General features: G+C 37.9%; 2 protein-coding genes and 1 long non-coding RNA gene across 4 annotated transcripts; 2 read left to right on the forward strand and 1 right to left on the reverse strand.

The window, feature by feature from the left end:
* The first annotated feature begins 15 nt into the window (after nucleotides 1-15).
* On the forward strand, nucleotides 16-15528 carry arhgap25 (Rho GTPase activating protein 25). Of its 2 annotated transcripts, XM_058774922.1 has the most exons (12): nucleotides 16-150; nucleotides 313-689; nucleotides 4417-4616; nucleotides 4972-5053; nucleotides 5201-5317; nucleotides 5820-6024; nucleotides 7665-7797; nucleotides 7875-7948; nucleotides 8040-8161; nucleotides 12319-12479; nucleotides 13419-14029; nucleotides 14727-15528. In XM_058774922.1, exons 2-12 carry the CDS (start codon nucleotides 626-628, stop codon nucleotides 14926-14928), a joined length of 1971 nt encoding a protein of 656 aa, XP_058630905.1. In that variant the 5' UTR covers nucleotides 16-150; nucleotides 313-625; the 3' UTR covers nucleotides 14929-15528. The 2 variants fall into 2 exon arrangements, with proteins under 2 accessions (XP_058630905.1, XP_058630906.1); XM_058774923.1 differs by lacking the exon at nucleotides 16-150 and having other exon boundaries at nucleotides 223-689; nucleotides 5204-5317.
* Nucleotides 699-18721, reverse strand: LOC131540294 (uncharacterized). The gene is made up of 5 exons (XR_009271239.1): nucleotides 16934-18721; nucleotides 13471-13675; nucleotides 12306-12407; nucleotides 7652-7795; nucleotides 699-2834 (listed from the first exon to the last, which is right to left on the reverse strand). It is a non-coding gene; the product is annotated as an uncharacterized LOC131540294 (long non-coding RNA).
* Nucleotides 18722-19088: 367 nt separating this feature from the next.
* bmp10 (bone morphogenetic protein 10) lies at nucleotides 19089-23866 on the forward strand. The gene is made up of 2 exons (XM_058774925.1): nucleotides 19089-19786; nucleotides 20577-23866. Exons 1-2 carry the CDS (start codon nucleotides 19387-19389, stop codon nucleotides 21656-21658), a joined length of 1482 nt encoding a protein of 493 aa, XP_058630908.1. The 5' UTR covers nucleotides 19089-19386; the 3' UTR covers nucleotides 21659-23866.
* Nucleotides 23867-25290: the final 1424 nt, after the last annotated feature.

The following is a 25290-nucleotide window of genomic DNA, read 5'->3' on the forward strand; positions in this document are numbered from 1 at the left end:
ATGCAGATTTTTATGATGACAGAAACAGTTTTGTGTCTATTTTAGATAGAAAAACACACCATGGTTTTAGATGTACAAATACAAAGAAACCATATGGTGCATCTCTCCAAGAAAATAATGCCGAATGTCTGAGAAGAAAGTGAGGTTGAGGTACATCCTGCTGCACAATTGTAGTCTGCATTTTCGCCTGTGTAGAAATTCATCACCTCTGTTATTTTTTCTGTGGCTGTCTTGACTTTGCCACTCACTTCCTCAGCTCATGAAGATTGTGGGTACGAGGAGTGACATTGCTGCTCTGCTTCTTCTCTACAGACAAACACGCTGGATGTAGGAACTTCAAAATAACTGTTAGTTTGCTCGTACACAAACACTGCAGGCGAGCCGAGGGGCAAGATTGAACGTGTTTGGAAGTATAAAAAAGAAAAAGAAAAAGAAAAAAAGAATCATCATCATCAGCAGAGGAAGAAGGAAGTAAAGAGAACAAGAGGGGCTGACTGGAAAGAATGCACTCTTAGAGTTGACTCTGTGTTTTGTGATTGCTTGTGTGTGTGTGCGTGCGTGTGAGCGAGAGAATGTGTGCGAGTGTGTCTGTGTGTGTGTAACCTTTTGGTCCGATTTTGAAGAAATGTCTCTGAGACTACCTCGCAACTGGGACTTCAGCACCTTCAGAGCTGAAACCGCCAAGATAGGTGAGTGTCACTGTGTGTGGTCAAAGGTCAAAGTCTATTCCGTGTTTTAGGAATTTCACTTGGCCAGGTGAGTAGATTTATGTGGGATTCTTTGACACAACAGGCCTCCTGTCACTAGGAACTAGAGATTTGGTCTATACCGAGGCATGTAATGTGTGACTTTTATGTTATGGGAAATGTAATTGACTGGGCAGTGATGGTGCATATGTGTTTAGTCTAATTTAGAGGAGGGATTTTACAGTATCTGTAAATGACAGACAAAAGTGGCATGGTGATGGTGGAGAATTCACCCTGAGGCTATAGAATTCACTTGAGCACTACTCATCTGCTACGCGCTTCGCTTGTAATTCTGTCAAATCACCTTTTGATGTGTTGTATAGTCGTTGTGGCAAGATTATTTGTAGTACTTCCTTTCTAATTTGACTAAACGTTCTCATTAATATCCAGGCTGTTTAAAAATTCAAAGTTCTTAAGTTAAAGTATGACTTCCAGCAGATTTATGGAGCAATCGGGTATAAAGAGAGACAGGTTTATGGTTGTGTGCGGTGACTCGTGGTGTTTCTGGTCTCGGTGTGCACTGTCTGTTGGAGATGCAAAGCATTAGTGATTTCCTCTGTGTGTAATCTTCACATGCTGCAGGCAGGAAGACGCTGCGACACTCTGAGAAACATCATTCTCTGCTCAAAATGTCAGCATACTGTTAAATGCTAGATAGTTATCTACAATGTGCCCTATTACAAGGTCTTTGGTTAAGGTTCTCTCAGCAGTATCCTAGGTTACCAAGAGACCAAGTGTTTCTCACAGTGTTATAATTTTCTGATGGCATTACATTGCTCTAATTATACAAAGTGTATTGTTACTTGATGTTTAGCTGACACTGTTTATTCAAAGCATCTTATAGTACAGCCTCATTTTTTAAAGTCAGCAAAAAAAAGTATCCACAACTAGGGATAACCTCATATCGATCAATATTTGCTCTATATCAGCCAATGTTGGATATTTAATTGTGAATGCTTATTTCCTGTTTTTACATATTCATTACGTTTGCCATCGTTTAATGCTTGCTTAAAGTAATTTTCTTAATATTAATAATTTATATTTGATATGTAGCAACCATTCTTTATCCAAAGCATATTATAGTACAGCCTAATTTTTTAAAGTTGACAAAAACAGTGTTCATAACTAGGTTGTTTTTGCTTTTAATTTGTTGATCTATATCTGTCAGTGCTGCTTATTCAATTGTGCATGTTCATTTCCCCTATTTTTACATTTGAAGTTACTTTTGCAATAATCTAACACTCACTTTGAATTGATAAAAATCATACAAATTATAATAGTCTCAAAATGAATGTATATATTTTATAATGCATTTTCTAATGTGTAGCATTTAAGTTATTACTGTTTTATTTTTAACTGTTTTTATTGTTTATTCATTTAAAATATTTCAATTTTTAACAACCATTTAGAAATTTGATATCAGCCATTTATCAGTTACCAGCCATAACATAAAAAAAACCCCAACTTTTCATATCAGCCAGAATTTTAATGTTGTGCATAACTATTTGCAACCCATTTTATTTATCTGTTCTAAGTGAAACAGGGCGTTCAAAGGGGGATTTGACTTTTTAACCAGGAATTGGTAGGTTTATGGGAGAAAAATAGGCAGGTGGGTAATGATGAAAATAAAAGCTATTATAAAATCAAATAAAAATAAAAATTATTTTAATTAAAGATTACTCAGACATAGTTTTTTTCCTTTGGAATAGCACGCACTGATGAATCATAATTAAGAAACGTGTGTTTTAAAAACGTTACCTTTAGCTACGATCACATAGCACTGAGCAAAAATGATGCACATTTTAGCATCTGCGGAGCTGTTCTGCTGAACGTGAATGATCATCAGTCCCTTTTACTAATGTCTCAAAGTTCAGCCTGACGCAGAACAGCTCGGCCTGACGCAAACAGCTTCTTGCATCTCTGCTCTGATCTCCTTGGTAATTCATGGGGAGTTTGAAGCGACTCTCTTCCCTTCCCCTGCGTCCCAGCGTGTGTCATAGCAATGGGTGAGGCCTGAAGCCGGGCAATGTGTGTGGGCCTGCGGTCCAGGAGAGAGAACAGTGGTCCGTGCTCTCCATCAGGGAAGATCTTCTCAAAATAGACCAAAGAGGCTGACATTAGGTGGGGATCTTTCAAAAATGCTACTTCCTGTGGCTGATGAGCTTGTAACTTCCTGTTTATCTTAGTTCTCTCTCTTCTGCCCCTTCCTCTGATCTCAATGCGTTATAGCGAATTTGACTACAAAAGCTCCAACTGCTCAAATCACTGTGACACCATCTTTTGTCAATTAGATAATGGCTGATCGGTTGTTGTCTAGAGATTTATTTATTGTAGATGCTTTTTTATCAAAGAGATGCCATGAAGTCAAGTGTTTTGTGGCTTCACCTCACTATGATGAACGCCAACTGGGGTGATTTGATAATTTTCTTATTTTCTGCCACTCTGAACAGCTCAGTTTTTCTTATCTCTCAATCACAGGGGTCTCTACCCCACCCTCCCTTTGCTATGGACTATCCCGCCAGAAAGCTAAATCACAAATGGGATCTCTTTTGTATCCCAGACATCAATGGGCTCAAATGGAGCACTAATTTTTTAGATAAATGGAGACTTTTTGAGGGAAAGTGAGGAAAATGTTATTTTTTTTAATGCGATTCTCAAATTTACAAAGACACTTGCAATCAAAGTCATATATTTCAATATTAATTCAAAAATAACAATATTAATATCAATATTCTAAAATTCTCCTACTGACAAAAAAAAAAAAAAAATGCTGGTCATGTTTTGCTGATCTTAGCTGGTCGTAAGGTGGTTTTAACTGGTTTTACCTTGGCAGCAGTCTGGTCTCCGACGCTGACCTGTGTCCAAAACCAGCCAACAGACCAGTTTGACCAGGCTAGGAGACCTGCTAAAACCAGCAAACCACCTTAGGTTGGTCTAAGCTAAATATCCACATAAATATTAAAGATCTGTACATTTATGGCATGTCAACCTATGTAATTTGTATTTTTCCTTAAAAAAAATGGTAGACTAACTGAGAACTTCATTAAGTCTCTCAAGGTATAAAAGATAATTAACATGTATTACTATTTATTATTATTATTATTTAATGCATTATTTATGTATTCTTTTATCTATTTCTGTCTGCATATTTTTATTTCTACTTTCCTGAGGTTTTTTATTTTATACAGTATTCTGCATCTGTTATGCAGAATCATACTTTTTAATTTGTTTATTTTCAGGTTTAAATTATCATTAGATCTCTTAAGGTATAAAAGGGCAATCTCTGAACAATAAAATGTTCCTCTTTAATGTTTCAGTTCTCAAACTCATGTGGGAAAGAGTCAAGATCCAATAATACCCTTTTGACCTAGCGAACAATCCATTGCACAGTAACATCGAAAGCCGTTTTTGCTTAAGTGCATGGTATTGTTTCTGGCAGGACTTTTCCATTAGAATCAGGACAATCACAGCAAGTCTGCAAATATTTGACAAGCAGGAAGCTGCCGTGTTCAGACAGTTAGCCACTGTCATCACCACACATGTGCATGATGGTCTCATAGTATAAAAATAGAATTAGTTCAGTGACAGGTGATTTCATCTTCAGCAAGTCTCGAACTCATCTATGTGTTTGTCTTATTCTATGCCTGCTTTTTATCGGTTTCCACCTCAGCTCGCTCAAAGAGTGTTATGCCAGGGGAAGGGAGCCCTGGATCCACTCACACTGGTTTTAAGAGATCCATGGAGAAACCTCTGAAAACAGGCTGGCTGAAGAAGCAGAGATCCATCGTAAAGAACTGGCAGCTGCGCTTCTTCGTGCTGAGAGGAAACGTCTTAACATACCATAAAGATGACAGAGAGAGCACTGTCCAGGTAGGAGACAAGCAAGCATGAGTAATACAAACATTACCATTTTTAATGCATCAATTTATTTGAGTTTTGGGTTTTTTTATCCTTATTTCCTGGGGTTTTTAATTTTACACAATGCCAGTCCTATCAGTTTTTAAGCGTTGTCTTAGACTTTTCTGACTGAATCTGTCTGTATGTCATGTACTGTAAATGTTTCCAAACTGATAACGTAATGCAAGTGAAATTTGCTTTTATTTATATTCATGCATTTTTTATTTCTGATATTTTATTTAGTAAATTACTGATTGTATTTTACCATTTACTAAATTATTTACCACTCAGACTGTAACTATACCATCTTGTCTCATTCTGATCTCAGGGAACCATCCCTTTATTCTCATGCCAAGTTAATGAGCTGCCATCAAATGCAGATGATAAATTCCTGTTTGAGATTATCCCAGGTGAGTCTTTTTATTAATACTTCTCTTGCACTAAGTGTAACACAGGCCTGCTATCTATGCAAGTTGTTTACAGTGTATAAGATCTCATTGGCCACTACTGTATATGTTGGAGGGCAAGATCATGCAGTTGTTGTGTCCCTGATGCAGCAGGTAGCAGTACAGATCGGGAGCGGGAAGCCTATGTTCTCATGGCGACCAGTCAGAGCGAGATGGAAGAGTGGGTGCGCTCCATTCGCAAAGCCATCGGATCACGGTCTAATGGAGGTATCTATCATTCATCATATTATACATTTATATTATAAAGTTTGTTATAGATTGAGGAGGTTCTTATTAGGATCATTCTCTCTCATACTGAAAGAAAACAATTGTAGAAAAACAGAAAAGGTACTGGTTCGCACAGAAAAAGTTTACACACATTTCCATAGATTTCCCTAAAACACAACACAATGTAATGCATAATTTAAAATGACTAAAACAGGTAGCTAAAACACCTGTGAAAAATCAATACAGAAAATTACTTTTTGTATGCTGGTGTAGACTAGTAGTTAAAATTGGTAACTCAGAAGAGACCCTATGACCTTGATGGCATTTAGGTTGTTTCAGAGAGAGTCATCATTTATGATAAATTTAAATAGCTTCTTGTTTACTATAACTTTGCTGTGTTGTAAGACACTCTAATGTCTAAAGGGTGTCCTGTTAATAATGGTATGAATCCATAGGCTGCCGCTGCTATTCAATAAAATTGTTATGTTTCTCTCCTCAAAAGTGTTTGGAAAGAGCCTTCCAGACATCATGGTGTACGAGAAGAAATTTGGGCCACGTCTGGTGCCTATCCTGGTGGAGAAGTGTGCTGAATTCATCAGAGAGCACGGTCTGAATGAGGAGGGCATCTTTCGCCTGCCAGGACAGGACAACCAGGTCAAACAGTTCAGAGAGGCCTTTGATGCCGGAGAGAGACCCTCATTCCCCAGGTAAAGTTTCACATGTCTAAATCAAACGACTCATGAATGCTGTAGAGAACTGATCTGAATAAAGCATATTGTTTAGTCCGGTAATGGCATGCAATGGTACTGAATACATACTACATTCATGTACCATGGCATTTACAAGGTACTTCAAGGAATACCATGATATTAGAGTAAAGTACAAAATATAGTAAAAACAAATATTGTGAAATATTATTACAACTTAAAACAATTTAAATACAATTGTTTTGTATTTTAAAATAAAAACTTATTCCTATGATGGTTGAAGATCAAATTGATGATTATTATCCGTGTTGAAAACAGTTGCTTAATATTTTTGTAGATGAATAGAAGGTTCAAAAGAGCAGCATTTATTAGAAACAAATTAATAATTGTACAAATAACTTTACCTTTATTTTTGAACAATTTAATGCATCCCTGCTGAATAAACGTATTCATTCCTTATATAAGGAATATATATAAATAAATAAACAAATAAACAAACTGACCCCAGACTTTTAAATTAGAGTGAAAAAAGGTAATACAATGGCTTATTTTTTGGCTCAATTTCAACTGTGTTTGGTGAAGAGAAGCATTATGTGAAATGAAATAATGAAATGTCCAAAAGTCAAGAAATAACCATAATCCACTAAAAGATTTAATTTTATAATTTTTTTGGACCTGATTTTTATTGATTTTAAGATGTTGTGTTTGTTATTGTCTTTGGTTTTCTTAAATGCATTGTACAGCACTTTGGGCTGCTCTTGAAGTAGTAGAAATGTGCTATATGAGAAAATAAACTAACTAACTGACTGATTTTGTGACCATTGGTTTCCAGACTTCAATGTTCTTTAAAGTTTGCATGCGAATGGGGCTTTTATGTGGATAACCACACTCTGCATGACCATTTATGGTGAAGCTAAAGTCTTCACTGCTATTTTGAGGAAGTAGAATAGGTAAAGAGTTTGACCCAGAATGTATGAACTAGATATGCGTGTATGTGTGTACCTGTTTTTCTATTCAGGTGGGGACTTAAACCTGAATACACACAGACTCATGGGGACTCGTGTCATGGTGGGGACCTAAATTGAGGTCCCCACGAGTAAACAAGCTAATAAATCACACAGAATGAAGTTTTTTGAAAATCTAAAAATGCAGAAAGTCTCCTATAAGGAGTAGGTTTAGGTGTAGGACAATAGAATATACGGTCTGTACAGTAGAAAAAGCATTACACCTATGGTGAGTCCCTACAAGGATAGCAAACCAGACGTGTGTGTGTGTGTGTGTGTGTGTGCGCGCGTGAGAGAGAGTGTGAGTGTGAGTGTGAGTGTGAGAGAGAGAGAGAGAGAGAGAGAGAGAGAGAAAGAGAAAGAGAGAGAGGACGTGCAAAAGCATGAGAGATAGCGAAAGAGAGATACAAAAGCACAGTATTTCAGAGGAACCTGGCACACACTGATGATCTGCGGCTGAGCCACATCCTGTCCTGACTAACAGAGATCTTGCCATTGAACACACACACATATCCATTTGACAAGCAACTGTTTTTGAATTTCATCTTCATCCTTTCTGACTGCAAAGACAATTAATAGACTGTAATGACCGCATGTCAAATTTATACTTAATTTGTTCATACCTTCTGCCTGCAGTGACACTGATGTCCACACGGTGGGGTCCTTACTTAAGTTGTACCTCAGAGAGCTTCCTGAACCTGTTGTGCCCTGGACTCAATATGAGGACTTCCTTGACAGCACTCTGATGCTGGATGCCGCCACTGCAGCTGTGAGAAACACATTCACAAAAACAGTATGTCAGATGAGCACTGATTCTTTAAATAACTGCAATCTGATCAATCCCAGGGCAAAGAAAAGCTGGAGGAACAAATCAGCCTTCTGCCAAAAGTGAACTACAACCTCCTGGGTTACATCTGCAGGTACGAGTCCCTATAAGAGTCAAAACGGATCAGACACTGATAGGAGCAAAAACAAGCCGTGGCATTTGTATATACATATTTGTTATTTCAGATTCCTATTTGAGGTTCAACAAAACTCGAAGGTGAATAAAATGAGCGTTGAGAATCTGGCCACGGTGATGGGAGTGAACCTGTTCAAGCCGCAAGTGGAGGATGCCATCAGTATGATGAAGGGTCAGTAATCATCCTAAGATGGATAAAACATTGTGTTCTGTTATTTACAGTGGGGGAAAAAATGATTTGATCCCCAGCTGATTTTGTACGTTTGCCCACTGACAAAGAAATTATCAGTCTATAATTTTAATGGTAGGTTTATTTTAACAGTGAGAGACAGAATAACAACAAAAAAATCCAGAAAAATGCATTTCAAAAAAGTTCTTAAAATGCAAATCAATTTATGAGTCAAATAAGTATTTGACCCCTTCGCAAAACATGACTTAGTACTTGGTGGCAAAACCCTTGTTGGCAATCACAGAGGTCAGATGTTTCTTGTAGTTGGCCACCAGGTTTGCACACATCTCAGGAGGGATTTTGTCCCACTCCTCTTTGCAGATCCTCTCCAAGTCATTAAGGTTTCGAGGCTGACGTTTGGCAACTCGAACCTTCAGCTCCCTCCACAGGTTTTCTATGGGATTAAGGTCTAGAGACTGGCGGCCATTCCAGGACCTTACTGTGCTTCTTCTTGAGCCCCCCCTTTGTTGCCTTGGCCGTGTGTTTTGGGTCATTGTCATGCTGGAATACCCATCCACGACCCATTTTCAATGCCCTGGCCCTGACGGTACATGGCCCCGTCCATCGTCCCTTTGATGCGGTGCAATTGTCCTGTCCCCTTAGCAGAAAAACACCCCCAAAGCATAATGTTTCCACCCCCATATTTGACGGTGGGGATGGTGTTCTTGGGGTCATAGGCAGCATTCCTCCTCCTCCAAACACGGCGAGTTGAGATGATGCCAAAGAGCTTGATTTTGGTCTCATCTGACAACAACACTTTCACCCAGTTCTCCTTTGAATCACTGGCAAACTTCTGACGGCCTGTACATGTGCTTTCATGAGCAAGGGGCGCTGCAGGATTTCAGTCCTTCATGGCGTAGTGTGTTACCAATTGTCTTCTTGGTGACTATGTCCCAGCTGCCTTGAGATCATTGACAAGATCCTCTCATGTAGTTCTGGGCTGATTCCTCACCGTTCTCATGATCATTGAGACTCCACGAGGTGAGATCTTGCATGGAGCCCCAGTCCGAGGGAGATTGACAGTTATTTTGTGTTTCTTCCATTTGCTAATAATCGCACCAACTGTTGTCACCTTCTCACCAAGCTGCTTGACGATGGTCTTGTAGCCCATTCCAGCCTTGTGTAGGTCTACAGTCTTGTCCCTGACATCCTTGGACAGCTCTTCGGTCTTGGTCATGGTGGAGAGTTTGGAATCTGATTGATTGATTGCTTCTGTGGAAAGGTGTCTTTTATACAGGTTATACACTCCCTTTAAGAGAGTGCTCCTAATCTCAGCTCGTTACCTGTATAAAAGACACCTGGGAGCCAGAAATCTTGCTGATTGATAGGGGATCAAATACTTATTTGACTCATTAAAATGCAAATCAATTTATAACTTTTTTTAAATGCGTTTTTCTGGATTTTTTTGTTGTTATTCTGTCTCTCACAGTTCAAATAAACCTACCATTAACATTATAGACTGATCATTTCTTTGTCAGTGGGCAAACGTACAAAATCAGCAGGGGATCAAATATTTTTCCCCCACTGTATATTGTTTTTAAAATACCCCATGAGCTCAAAATATTGGTGTACCTTTTAGTCCATGTTATGGGTGGGCGATATACTGGTAGACACGATTAAGCGGTAGAAATTTTTCAACTGGTAGAGATTTTGGACTACACTGTAAAAAAAAAAAAAAAAAAGTTGAGTTATTTTTGTGGGAGATTCTCAAATTTTGGTTGTATAAAGTTGAGAAAACTCAAAAATCTGCTGAAGCTGGTTGCCTTAAAATTTTAAGTTGGCTCAATTTTATTTTATTTTTTTACAGTGTATTGTCTCTATTGCGGTTACACGCTCACATGACCTTGCTGTGCTACATGGTCATGAAAACCTATCGTTTGTATGTGTTTTTAAGCATTGCGGTTAAAAAGTGATTTTAAGCCGTTGAAATGCAATCAGCAGCGAAAGAGGACTCATTTCACTATATGTGCGCACGCTGTCTGAGACACTGTTTCTGAGCGCTATCAGAGAAGCAAGCGCACGTGAAGATGGTGCTCATAGAGCGCAGGAGTACTGAACAAAGTTATTTTTGAATGCTTTATAGGCCTTGAACGGTTAAATACACACTTTTTGCAAGCATCCTTGTAAACACAGTAGGCCTTAAGTGAAAGCAAACAGCTGAGAAAGAAAACATGTTGGATCTGGGCAGCTCTTAAAGTGACAGCAGTCTAATATTCCTGTTGTCTGTTAATCAAACAACAAAAGAGAAAATCTCACTGCTCGAGAGACTAACTTTAGTAAGAAAAAATATATATTTAATTTACACAGTGAAGAATAAACATTAGGCCTCATTCATGAAACATTCGTAATATAGGAGTAAATTCTGAATAATTTGCGTGTAAAATGGACCTTCCCGAAAACTCTCCTCCGGATTCACAAACGCTTTGTAAAAGTCTGATTTGATAGTTAAACATCCGTATGTTAATGAATTCCAATCATTCGTGAATAGGGCGCTCGTGCACGCTCATAAACAATTAGCATAATCCCCGTGCAAATTGCGTGTCCAGGAACGCAGTGGAATATTCTGGTCTACTTTCTCAGGTTTGGCTCCAGTATTGCATAAATGCAAAAAAGACTAATAGGCCATATGGCTAAAAATAAATATTCAATAATGTGTGTCCAACAAAGAGTTTTTAGCCACCTGAAAAATGTCAGGTGCTCTTCTGAAAACAGCCAGCTGGTGGAGAATGCTTTGGTGGCACAGCGTTTTTCCAGGCAGTAACATATTACTAGTATCTCATTTTGAAGAATATTACTGAATAAAAAAAATGCAGTAACCAGCAATATTAATATCCTACAAAAAAGTAGGATGATTGGTCGGTGTGGTATTTGTCCCGCCCCTCCTCCATTGATTGGATGGCTGGCTAAAAAGTGACAGTGACAAGCACTGCGTTCTACCCAAAGCTAAAAAGTTTATCAACTCAGCTACAAAAAAAAAAAAAAGTCAGTCAAACAGTGCAAACGAACTTGTAAAATATTATATTTTGGCATCAAAATTCAGTGCCATCAGTTTGCCAAAACGTTTTACGCACCATTTACACGTGGCAGGGAGCAGGTGTAAATTTCTTTCGTGCCAACTAACGTTTTGAAAATACGAACATTTTCATGAATTCGAAAGTTTACGTCAGAACGGCTTTACGAACGATTTGTTCTGCTTGTGTTTCATGAATGAGGCCCAGTGTTTTTATACATTTGATTACTTTATACAGTGTATGTAGCATTTCTTATTTATTTGTTCTACTGTAGTTTTTGTCCTATTGCTTCTGATTAGTTTCCTATTCTTATTTAAAATCACTGACCGTTTACTTGTACTTGAGTTTGCTTTTTTAATTTAGGCTAGTATTAAGTTTTTTTTGTGATATTGACACTGGTGACAAGAATTATGACATTTCTATGGTATCAAAAATTTTGATATCATAAAGACCTTATTTAAAGCAAAAATAACTATATTGTGATATGTATTGTTACCGTGAAATAAAATTACTCATATTGTGAAATGAGATTTTGGTCATATCGCCCACTCCTAGTCCATGTCTGTTCAAATATAAAAAAAAACAAAAACATTTTTAGCAGACAATATGAAAATTTACAGCCTTTCTTTTCTGAAAAAAAAAAAAAAAAAGAACCTAAAATATTAAAGACATAATTTCTTGCTCCAATTTTTAGTATTTTCGTTTAATAAAATGCCCTGAATTAGAATGCCCATGCCCCTGTTCCTAAAACCACCTGCAAAAGCAAGAAGCATATAATGGCATGCTAGCATACTACTTTTTCTGCACTACATTTCATGCTATATGCTATTCCATTTCAGTAGTTGAAAAGTAGGGTAATATGTTTAAACGAAAGGCTATTGGCAATATTTGAAAAACTCCTTTGACATAATCACACTCACAACTTCCTGTTTTAAAAGCAAACAGAATGTCAAACAGAAAAAATAATAATCATTGGTTGTTTATGGGACATTTAACCTGAGCTGCAATGAGTAAGAATGAGATTTCAAGTATGGTGTTTATGGTTAACACCTTGTAGTGATGATCTTTGTTCTCACCTCATACACACAGGAACACCCATGATACAGAAGGTAATGACAGTGATGATCAGACACCATGAGCTGCTTTTCCCACCCTCTAAAGACATGCTGCCATCTCCTCTTCCGAGCAAGAAAAACAAAAGCAAGAAGAACAGTAACCCTCGCAGTTTTGTGGGCTGGGAGTCTGCAGAGGTACTGATCATGTAAAATAACAGCTGTTTTCAAAAGCACATTCATGGAGAACTTGCAAATATCAGACTGTTTTAAAATGGTGATTTATAGGCCTGGAGAATTCTTAAATAAAATCTTACGAAGTCATGCAACATTTTAAATGTATACCGTTAAAAAGTTTGGGATCGGTAATATTTTTTTATGTTTTTGAAAGAAGTCTCTCTTCACCAAGTCTGCATTTATTTGTTGAAAAATACAGTAAAGCTGTGATACTGTAAAATATTGTAATATTAACTCTTTTCTGTTTTAATATAATTATGTTAAATCATTTAATATTTCAAATTAATTGATTTCTTTGATGGCGAAACTGATTTTTCAGCAGCCAGTCAGTGTCACATGATTCTTTGTAAATCACTTTAATATGCTGATTAGTGTTCAAGAAGTCTTGTTTTTGTAGAAATTCATACTTTTTTTCCCCAGGAATTTATCCGAAATATAAATTTTTTAAAACATCATAAATGTCTTTAAGGTCACGTTTGATCAATTTGATGTCTTTGCTCAATAAAAGTATTGCTGTCTAACAAAATGCTCTCACCCAAAATTTCTAAGTGGTAGTGTATAAAAAAAATGTAAATATAAATTTGGCCTTATTTTTGTCAGTGAATTTAAAAATTCTGAAATATTTGATCAAGTTCTGAAATATTCAGCTAGAAAATTATTTTTACATTTTCTTCAGAGAATTTAAGCAATTAGATGGCATATTATTTGTAATGTAATATATATAAACTTAAAAAAAATAAATAAAATAAAAATAGCTGGAAAGGTTTTTGTTTGTAGGCTTCAAATTAAGAATAGTCATATTTGATGAGCACATTGTCAAGTTTTTTTTTTTTCGAAGTTGCCACTGTGTTACTTTCACACCTTTATCTCTTAACTGATCGCATCACTCTTCTCTCTAAGTGTGAGGTGTCCTCCCTGTCTGAATCTCCTGAGGAAGAGGAAATGGACACACCTGAGGAAGAGAGGAAGGACCTGTGGTCATCTGAGACGGGATCAGAAGGCACACCTCTTTCTCCTTCCTCTCCATTTTCATCTGCAACCGACACGTGGCCCGACAGCCCCAGAAAAAGGACGCAAACTCTACCCAGCTTAGGCTGTCCGCCAGCGGGAAGAGGCCGTGAGCCTTCTTATGATCGCTGGAGCAAGTTCCAGGAGAGCTTTAACGAGAACGAAGAGAAAACATTCTCAGAGGACATCTTTAAGTTGCTTGACCTGCAGAAAGTGACACTATTTTCTGGAGGGCAGAAAAGCGAAAAGGAAAAAGTTGAAGGACAGAAGGACACAGAGAACACAGGCTTGCATAAGACAGGTAGCGATGTTGTGGACAAACAGACAGATGCTGTAAAAACACAGGCACAGAACACAACACCCGTTCCCAAACCTCGGCCGAGCAAAGATGTGACTGTGCCAGCTGTGAGCAGAGAAAAGACAGCGGAACCTACAGCACCTGCTCTACAGAAAAGCGATGCAGCACAACCAGAAAACACAGACTCAACAAACATCATCAACAGGTACAGTTAAATAAAAAAGTGTACCAGTGTTCATTATTTGTGTTTGTCAGGGATTTGAACAAACATCCTTTAGACATAGACTTTGCATGCCAGACAATAAAATGGGCTCATAGTTACACTGAAGGAGGAATCCGGCCCATATTTAGGGACCAGAATGAGTCTTGAGGGTGAGCTCTTTATATGTGGCCTATTAAGTAACCAACAATTAATAGCAATCACATAGAACACTCTAGAAACCATCTAGCAACAACTCAGAACACTCTGGGATCTTCAATTTGGTTGACTTATTGCAATAAATAAAATGTATTGATTAAAATTTAAAACAGTAATTTGGTGTGAAATATTGTTACAGTTTAAAATAACTGTTTTCTATTTTAATATATAATTAATTCCTGTGATGCAAAGCTGAATTTTCAGCATCATTACTCCAGTCTTCACTGTCACATGATCCTTCAGAAATTCTTCTAATGTGGTGCTCAAGTGACATGATTATTATCATCAATGTTGAAAACAGTTGTGCTGCTTAATATTTTTGTGAAAAACTGTGATATATTTTTCAGGATTCTTTAATGAAAATAAAGTTCAAAATAGCATTTATTTGAAAAAGAAATCTTTTGTAGCATTATAAATGCCTTTAGTTTTGCTCAACATTTCTGACCTCGAATATATATATAAATGTGTGTGTTTGTATCTTCAGTCTCCAGCAGAAGAACAAAGAGCTGAGTGCTACAGTGGCAGAGTTGCAGGCAGCACTAGAGGCAGAGCGACGCTGCAAAGCTGCATTAGAGATCTTACTACGCAATGCAGAGCGCAGCAGGGATGAAGCACTCGTGCGCAATGAGCAGCTGAACCGAGAGATTCAGGAGTTCCTCAACAGACCGACTGCTGGACCGTCATAGACGAACAAAGTTCAAACTACTGCAAGTCCTGTCTAGCTCCTCAGAGGAGTACACAACAAGCTGGACAACTCCATCGGGTTTTACACCATGAACTGCTCTGCATAATGTCTTCAGAGTAAGACTAGTGGTAATCATCATCTCTCAGGTTTTGTTCGCTACAGTATACAACACCTTATGTACAGAAATTACAGATTTGATGTACTTAAAAGACAAGATGTGAATTTTGAAGTGATGCAGTATTGGACGGAACAGTTCAGAGATTTATAAAGAGTATTTAATTACCTTTTTGTTGAAATTTTATAATATTTTCTAATGGATCTCAAAAAAGAACTCCCCAACAAAAACTAAAATGCTGGTCAGATTTGGTTTTAAAGAGCCTTTTTTTTTTTTTTTTCAACAAGGAGGAGAAGTCTTGCCCAACTTTAATTATTAATGCTAAATTGTAACAAAATCTATTGTGGCAGAGGTTTAAAATAGTTATTGTTTATGTGATCAGACGGTGTTAGACTCCATTAGAGTCTGTGAACAATTTGGTGAAAAGGGCAAAAAACACAAAATGTGGATTACTGTCAGTAAATAAACTGTTTTTATCTGGCTTTTCTTTCCTGCACCTTCACTTCTGTTGTCTGGTTGCAGTCAGAATGAGATAGTGTGTCAGAAGAGATAAAATGTGACAGAGTGTGAGAGAGAAATGGGAAGAATGCTTTCAGATCAGAATTCACACAAGAGACCAGGGGAAGGGGTAAAAACACTGGGAATTACGTAAGAAAAAAGACGACCAGATAGCATTGTGTCTGTCAGCTGTCATAATGCTGATTAAATGATAGGGAAGGAATTTCCTATTTCCGATCAGGCTGGATTATACAGACAATGTGCCGCTCAAAATCCACACAAAGCTGATAATGTGAATATATGGTCAGGTGACTCATTCATTTGGTGGATTCCAGTTTGTTCTGTGATGCTCTTCAGTGGACCTTAGATGTTTCTCTTGTACACGTAAATGGAGCTCATGGGAGCACCACAGTTTCAAAGATAAACGACACAGTCATCAAGTGTTTCTCCTACGTAGGAAAGATTATCTTGAGGAAGAGAGTGAGCGTGAGCATGGCATGTGACACCACTGGTTACTGGGTCAACACTTCACGCGCATGCCCATTTATAAACTTAAATAATAATTACCTGTGGAGTACTAAATCAATTTTGAAGAATGCTGCTCTTTATAATCTAATGGTATAGAGCTGGGGTGGCAAACTCCAACCCTAATTAAAACTCACCTGCCTGTAGCTTTCCAGTAACTCTTCAGACCTTGATTAGTTTGTTCAGGTGTGTTTGATTTGAGTTGAAGCAAAACTCTCCAGGGCCGACCTTCCACACCCCTAGTACCAAAAATGATGTGATTTTTTCTTTTAAGTCTTGGAAGAATAGCACCAAAGCATTCAATTTGGAAGCAGCATTTTTGCATTTTCTTGTGTATTCATGTGTATGATTAAATATACAACAGGCGATTTACTAGTTCAATTTCTTAGCCCTGTACGATTCTGTGCATGAGTGAATCGTAGGAGCCTGAATCGCGAACCTTTTTCTAATCAGTTCGACCTTTTTATTAAAAACGACCGACTCAAATGAATCGTCAGTGTCTGATTTTAAACATAAACTATCGTTAATGTATTACATTTCCGTCAACGGTAAACGCCATCGTTAAACAAATGTTCATCAGTTAAAAATGGGCGACGACACGATTTTCTGGTCAAGTGTCCTACTTTAAATAGGCTACATGAAATTAAGAATGACATTTGAGAACTGCAGTGAAAGGTGAGATATGTTTTGATGTTGTTGGCAATGAATTAATCACAAAAAATAAATAAAAAATCATATGGCTCCCAGTGTTTAATTTGAAGCTAATATCACAGGAAGAGTGACGATTTTCTCCAAATATCAGCACGATTGCAAATTGATATTGATTTGAAGAACAGTTCAATAAACAATAATTTAATATGTTACTTACATGTTTTTGCTGTATTTCGACAACGAAAATAGTTCCAAATAAAGCCTGCATTGCCTCTCTGAGCAGCACACGAAGGTGTTTCCTTACTGAATCAACTAGCCATTTGAACGAATCAGATGAATAAATGACTCAACGACTCACTCACTCATGTAGTGATTTGCCACCACCTACTGGCGATTTTACGCTCATATTTAAAGTACATTTTTACCTCCCCCCAATAATCATTTCAAATATCAGTATTCAACTTTAAGAAAAAAAAAAAACAACAACATCAAAACATTTATGAAATTGTAACTGCAAGTTAAATGCATGATTGTCTTGTATTAAACAGCGTGTAAATGCATCTGAAAATGCCACTTCAGATGCAGATTCTGTGCCACCTCTGCATTGCAAACACAAATTTTGTTGATACTGATTTCATTTGATTGGTAACAGCCCAATAGTGTCTTAGTATTTGAATCTGATTAAATTTAAGAATTTGACACAAAAGATGAGACATACATTTAATTAGGTTACAAAAATGGCCTTTTTAAGGTAAAAATGCCCATAAAAGGTAAAAATCCATTTCTACTTAAAAGTAAATTTCTGTTACTCTTGCAAGCCACTGCACAGAATATGAAGAATTTCAAAGCTGCTCACGGCAGTCCTAAACCTGCCAAGGAACCAGCACAATAACAAACTCAGCAAAATATGATCTAATTATCGTTGTCTACAAAAATCCAGAAAATATAGAGATATCATTTTTTTATCAGTATCGCACACCCCTTCAAAATTTCTCCTTTTGCATTGCACTGAAAAATAGCAGCAGAGAGATTTGGAGCAAAATGTGGGTGAGTAAACAATTTTATTTCTGATTATCATTATTATTTATTTTCTTTTTTCTTCTTTTTTATGAACTACTGCTTCATCCGTTTGGCTGGACATCTAGATCGGTGTTTCTCAACCAGGGATGAGACCTAATTTTAAAAGTGTGATTTCTAGATCTGCAGAAGTCATGTAAATTAACAAAACTTTAAAATGTATGTGCATTTTTATATAAATATTTTATTAATTAAATTAAATTATTTATAATATATACCATCGCTATTGAATAGCTTTAGAGTCAAACTGTTTGAGAAACCGCTGCTCTTGATCCTCAGATTTGGATCATTTAGGATGAAACTGATCTTGGGTGAGTACTGGAAGAAGAAACTCTTCTTGACTGAAGCGTTCCTCTCATAAGTACCTCAACACAGTTTTGCAAAGTGGGGATGTACCAGTGTATGAAGTCCGTCTATTGAGTACTTGACATCTTGAGCCTCTGGAGATGTTTTCCATTGACCGCAGAGCTGTGGCAGACCCTCAGAATGGGTGATAAGGGCTTCCCTCCACTTCCGAATGAGCAGTTTGTTTTTGCCCGTAAGCGCAGAAGCTCTTCAGCAGGCACACTGCTGCACACCCTACAGATGATAAGATGCTCCAGAAGTCAGTGGAAATACAAACAAAATAGTCACATGCACGTAATTCAGTAGGTTTTGTTTGTGTTAGGAAAAAAGTCACAGTCATCTGTCCACAGTTTGAGCAACTTCTTGTTTGTTTCCCATTAGGGAATATTTGACTTTCAAGTACTCATTTCATTGCAATTGATGCTTACAGACCTCTCTGAGATACACAGAGATTCACAGATAACAGCTTTGTAATGGCAAAAAGTGGCTGCTTTCAGTCTATCCTGCAACCTCTCACACCTCATTTCATTTCAATTTCCGTCACCGCAGATATTTATCCTCTCTCTTTTTCAAAGATACGGAGGCACTCTTCAGACGTTTGTCAAAAAGAAATGGTCAGTGAACTTAAGTCCCAACACTCATAGGAAATCATAGGAAAAACAAATAAACACTAGGCCCAAAATCTGCCCTGGCTCACCCACCCAAACAAAGGAAGGGGCTTCTGCACGTATCAGAGCGATGTTTACAAAATCCTCATTAAGGAAAAGAAAGCAGATAACGGTGCGCGCACACACACACACAGGGACACCACGAACGCTAAAAACACAGAGCTTCCTAGTTTGTAGATAAGGGACAGAGAGAGAAAGTAGGGAGAGCAAGAGAGAGAGAGAGAGGAAAAAACATTTGAAAAGAGATGCCACAGAGGGAGATCTCTTTCACGTAGTGAAACCACCCTCTAGCCCAAACTTTTCAGACATCAAAAGGTGAGAAGAAGAATAAAAGCTCAGAGGTCAGGAATAGAGGCACTTTCATGCAGTGACCAGTCTGCGGCAACATATAAGAACCAAAACAGCATAGGACGGCTTTACTTTCCTACATTCTGCACTGGAGTGAACACTGACCTTCTATCCAGAAGTAAGGGTTGAATTCTTCAAATTAAGGGCATTTGTCACTGGATCTATAGATCTAGATTTCGCTCCTGTGAAACTCTGCACCTATAGCTGATAGACACCTCATTTGCCTCACATCATGGGTGTCAGCAGGAATTACTTTTGGATTACGTGTTCATCCAGCACATCTGTTTTATTGGCCTTTTTCCTGCTCTTCTGGGGGCCCTTCTGTGCACAGAGTAGCCCTATCGGCTCCCCCGAGAGGCTACGCACCACTCCAGGACTGGATGACGGACATGGAGGGTTTCTGGATCCTTCACTTCTGGAGCAGGACAGTGAGGTAGATATGCAGAGCTTGCTGGAGACCCTGAAGGGACAGTTTCTGCGCACTTTTAACCTGACACGTCCCGGCCACCCTGTGCAGCCAAGGGCAACTCGAATAGAGCCCCCTGAGTACATGCTGGAGCTCTACAACCGCTTCGCCAATGACCGAACAGCAATGCCTTCTGCAAACATTGTACGCAGCTTTAAAAATGAAGGTAACTGTATATTTACGTTTCCAGTGAGAACTGTGTAACTGTGTTTGTATTATGGGAATTTTTTTTTAACAAAATCTGCTGATGGCAATAAAATAATTTATTTTCTACTGTGGATGTAGTACACAGAAACAAATGTTGACTAAGTATTTAAAGTAACTGCATAATCAAGTAAGGATGTTAGAAAATTCTAGAAAAGTGTTCTAAAATGCACGTTTTTGGTTGTGCACTAGGCTATTTGCTTGTTGATTAAAATATAATACTTGTGCTTGCTAAATTATATGCAATTAATCAAGACAATATAATACATTTACATTACATTGCATTCAGTCATTTAGCAGACGCTTTTACTTACAAAGTAAAGTGACTTACAGATTAGGACAATAAAAGCAATCAAAACCAACAAAAGCACTAATATGTTCTGTAAAAAGTCTCAAATATTTGATCTCAAATAATAGGTAATAATAGTTGGCTTTTTTTGAGTTGTGCACCATTATACATAATAGCACTTTGATGCAAATTTAATATCTCTGCAGAACTATATTAATAATTAAAAGAGATTTTAAAATGCATTTTTGTTGTGTTGTGAAAGTTAAAAATTGTCTAGAAATACATTCAAAAAGTGACAATTTGACCTTATTTTCACCTAGAAACTTTCATTTTATATACAAGCATACATACACATATATATTTTTTATATTTTATTGTAATATTATTAGACATATCTTTGAGTCATATTTACGGTAGATTTAATGACAACATGAGAATTTGAATTCTTTTTTTTTTTTTTCAGACTCCTCCCCATACAGTGTGGGACCTGGTGGGGTGAGACGACACCCACTTATCTTCAACGTCTCTATCCCACATCACGAGAGAGTCACCACAGCTGAGCTCCGACTGTACACTTTGGTCCAGACAGACCGCAACAAATACGCTGGTGTTGACAGAAAAGTGACCATATATGAGGTCAAACAGATTGAAACGAATAGCAGTCAGCAAATAAGAGGGGACAATATTGATGGAGGAAATCGAACAAAGCAAGAGGGAGAAACAGAACTAGTGGAGTTGGCATCTCGACAGGTTTACGGTACAGATAACGGGTGGGAATCCTTTGACATGACAGCTGCGGTGCATCTTTGGCGGAAATCAGATGATGGTACCACCCACAAGCTGGAGGTCCACATAGCCAGTTTGAACTCTCAGAGTTTGACGTCAACCGAAGGTAAGGAGGAAGGCAATGACAGAGTAGGGGACATGGACATTGACACCAGTCCTGAGGACAAACACAAACCCTTAATGATCGTCTTCTCTGATGACCAGAGTGGAGACCACCGTGGAGACAAACGAGAGCTCAATGAGCTGATCCAGCATGAGACCACTGGGCCTGGTGTTCAAGACAACCTTGAGCTTGAACTGACCGGTCTCTGGGACGACCTGGAAGATATGGGACAAAAAGATGGGAATGAGGAAGAGGAGCAGAGCGAGGAGGCTCTCCTACAGATGCGCTCCAACCTCATCTATGACACGGCGTCTAGAATCCGACGCAATGCCAAAGGCAACCAGTGTAAAAAGACCTCCCTCTATGTGGACTTCAAAGACATTGGCTGGGACAGTTGGATCCTAGCACCCACCGGTTATGAAGCCTTTGAGTGTACAGGGACGTGCACTTACCCTTTGACCAAACACGTTACACCTACAAAACATGCCATTGTGCAAACTTTGGTCAGTCTGAAAAGTCCACAAAGAGTGTCCAGGGCTTGTTGCGTTCCCACTGAACTAGATCCCATCTCCCTGCTCTACCTAGACGATGCAGGTGTGGTGACATATCAGTATAAATATGAAGGTATGGTGGTAGCGAAGTGTGGATGCAGATAGTATTTAATGGACATGGAGAAGTGGGGTGAATCTGGGCCACAAGCTTAAAGTTTGGATTGGAAAGAGACTAAAAGGCAGTCATTGTCTACGACTAACATTCCAAGTTTCTTCCAAATGGCAGTGGATGAGCTCTTACTCCCAACCTTAACAGCGTTAGCAGGAGTCGTGAAATCAGTTGTGGAATCAGCCAATTCAGGAGGCACGTGACGAGGGGCCACAATGCAACATTTAGTGGGAACGGTGTCTATTTCATCCCTGCTGAACAAGGATTGGGTGGAACATAGGACAATTATTGAACCACTGACACGCCTCAAGATCAGCCAGGATAAATGAGCTGTTCTTATCAGTAAAGACTGAAGTTTAAGTCAGAGATTATATCAACTCCAACTCGTTACATACTTGGCCATATCGTTTGCGTCAGCAGAGTCCTCGCTAAGTGGGTGTTTCGTAAAGATGGCAGCGAACTCAAGCACCACAGGGTCAGTCCAGTGACATTACCAGAGACAAGAAGCCTGTGAAACGGCCTGTTTCCAGTTTCCACAAAGCTCAGTATCGTATCTGTCGTGACACTGCCAAGTCAATATGCAGCTTCCTGCTTAACAGAATGCATTTGATATGAACTGTCCAAGTTGAAAAGTCTTGTAAACGAGGGGTAAAACAGACCAGAACGGACTAGTCTGGACTTTCGAATGTGTCTGAGAACAACTCCTACTCTGGATATCCACAGTCTTACGACAATGGGTCTCATTCATTAACCAGTCATACACAAATTTGTGTGTGAAATTCATTCTAAATTAATGAAAACATTGGGAAAAGCTAAAACAACACACCAGCAAAAATCACAGACTCTGGGTGGAAGATGAAATTTTATGAATAGATTTAATCACATGGAGTAAGAAAAGTACATTATAGCTCAAGTCACTGCTGAGGTGTGAGAATGGGACAGTTGATAAAGGATGCATGATGTACATCTTAGTCCGTCCGCCTCGTTCCATTGGCGACAGACGTCATCAACAAGGGGGATACTGGAGGCTCTCACCCCTCCTGCTCCACATGCCGTGTGAGCTGTGCTCCCACCCCGAAGCACAGCCATGATAAGAAGGTGTCAGGACTGAAAAACATGTGTGTGAGGACCAAAGACAACTCCAAGATGATTCCTGGGAATGAGAAGCCAGTTGGCAGTTGTATATCATATCTACTTTTTGACCCCAATCTACCCTAAAGCGAAGACACATCATTTACTCCCCATCGCTCTCCTCCTGTAGTCTTCTGTCATTCTTCTTCTCCTTTTGGACCCTTATCGCCGTCAGGGCATGAGGATGAATGGAAACTGTCTCGCAAGGTCATGCCACCCACAGATATGCTTCACAAGACTTTTCAACCTGATAATATCTTCCAGGATTATTCCCATGCCTGATGCATACTTTGCATTACTGACTTTGATATCAACTTTACTGTTGTTGAAGTACAAATTGTGTTCTGCTGCTTTGAATAATTATAAAGCTTATTTATTGATTAATTTATTTGTTTTTATTATTATTTAGGTGACATTGTATAGTAATACTGTACATATGACTACATACACTATTCAGAGAACATGATACTATATGATGTTGTTGTGCAAAGAATATGGGTATACAAGTATATAAATTAATTTAAAATCAAATTATTAATTGTAATAATTTATCATTTTCTCATGTAGTATGTGTTAAAATACTCAGTGATGTTGTATGAGCTTTAATCAACCGCTTTTCAAGCACTGACGTCTTGTTATGATTTGTATATATCTTTAAATAGTTTGTTGATCCTGTTGTCCCTTGCACCCAGACACTCCATAACTCCTTAACAAGATATATTTAGCAACGATCAGTCCAGAGCTGGCTGTTTAGACATTGGGTGTGGGAGCGATTCATAAATTTAACTTCCCATTGAAGACCAGCAGCTCAAAGGCCCATAGTTTACATGTGTCAAACAGATCCACATCCATGGGAAGCTGACTGGAAACTAACGACCACACAGGCTCATCTTGAGACTGTGCAGATGTATTTGCTTCTTTTTTGGGGTTTGGGGTGGGGGGGCTTAGGAAGTGTTTAGCTTTATTCTCTATATATTTAAGATGTGAAGTTGGTATTGCCAGTTGCCATTGTAAAACAATGTATTTTGCCATGTACAAACGCACAGAAGTTGTAAATAAAATGATATTTTGAAGAAACCTTGTTTTTTTTTTTTTACTATTCTAGTATTTATTAACTATTTTATCATTGACAAAACTCTTCTATCCACCATAGTCCTGTTAATGTCCAAGTGGAAACTTGATGGTTATTTCTCTGGTTTATCTTGCCATGACAGGAAAGTTAAACCAATGACGGGAAACAATGTAGACCCTCCAGTATGTTTAGTGAGCTTGAATGGTGACAGTTCAGGACCTCCTGACCAATTACACACAAGCTGTGTCCCATTAATGAGCTATTTACAAATTGCAGAAGCAGTTGTGTCTGGATATTGTCATCTAATTCTGGGTATTCATTTATTGTGTTGACAGAGGAACTTACAGTATTAGCATGTGCTGATGGTAACAGACATGCTATTGATATTAAAAACAGCAATAACAATAATAATAACAACAATAAATAAATAAATAAAAATACATTTATAAATATAACTTTATGAATACATTTTAATACATTTTATTGTTTAGTAATTCCATGATTCTTATTATATCTAGTCTGCAAATTTATTTGTTATATAGAAGAATGATAAGATCAAATGTATAAAAAAATATAAAGATGACTACTGTAAAAAGTCAGGTATAGAAGGGTTACTAGACAAAAAAAGGTTATATAAACTGAACAACGAGTCACCCTAGTTTTAACACATTTGTATCATTGTATCATCATTTTGAAGACCAAACAGTTTTGGTTACCATTGGCATCCATTTTATGGACGAAAAAAAAATGATGTTCCATAGAAGAAAGTTTTGGGATGGTTGAGGTGCGGGTTAAAGTAAATGATGACATAATTATAATTTTTTAGGTGAATTATTTCTTTAATTGCTGCGAATATCCTCATTGGTCAAATCAGCCTGAGTGGCAGCAAGCAAGTAACAAAGATTTGGAGCCACCTTGTGGTCACCAACCCACAATCTCAAAACAGTGAAACTGTAAACACTCCCGTGAATCCTGTTGTAATTTACTCGCCCTCATGTTATTCCAAATCTGTGTGACTGTCAAACTCTAAAAAAAAGTGTATCATAAATCTAATACGACTTGTGTGCATGCACTGTATGCACTATATTTTAAATATATTTATAAGTGAATTAATTAAAAAATAATTTAAATTGAAATACACATTTTCATAACAATATTATAAATATTATAAAATAAATACTTAAAAAAAAAAAAACTTTTCATGAATGTTAAATTACTCTTTTACACCTACTGTTACTCACCTATTTTTACTGTTATCTCTTCTGTTCTGTCCATACTGGTGACCTGACACAGGTCATCTCCAACATCTGAGACACTAAAGTTTCTTAGTTGAAAGGACGCATAACCTCTTTCCAGTTCATCAGCTGCAGACTCACTCTGTCCTCATAGCTCATTCCTTCCATCACTTCTCTGTATTTATACACA

This window comes from Onychostoma macrolepis, chromosome 05 (genome assembly GCF_012432095.1).
Source record: "Onychostoma macrolepis isolate SWU-2019 chromosome 05, ASM1243209v1, whole genome shotgun sequence".
NCBI classification, from domain to species: Eukaryota; Metazoa; Chordata; class Actinopteri; order Cypriniformes; family Cyprinidae; genus Onychostoma; species Onychostoma macrolepis.

What these genes read in the sequence shown, in the direction of transcription:
- arhgap25 (XM_058774922.1), top strand. Translation starts at nt 626, where the DNA reads ATGTCTCTGAGACTACCTCGCAACTGGGACTTCAGCACCTTCAGAGCT. An exon ending in ACAGAGAGAGCACTGTCCAG is followed by an intron (nt 4,617 to 4,971) that starts GTAGGAGACAAG and finishes TTCTGATCTCAG; the next exon opens with GGAACCATCCCTTTATTCTC. An exon ending in GAGAGACCCTCATTCCCCAG is followed by an intron (nt 6,025 to 7,664) that starts GTAAAGTTTCAC and finishes TTCTGCCTGCAG; the next exon opens with TGACACTGATGTCCACACGG.
- bmp10 (XM_058774925.1), top strand. Translation starts at nt 19,387, where the DNA reads ATGGGTGTCAGCAGGAATTACTTTTGGATTACGTGTTCATCCAGCACA. An exon ending in ACGCAGCTTTAAAAATGAAG is followed by an intron (nt 19,787 to 20,576) that starts GTAACTGTATAT and finishes TTTTTTTTTCAG; the next exon opens with ACTCCTCCCCATACAGTGTG.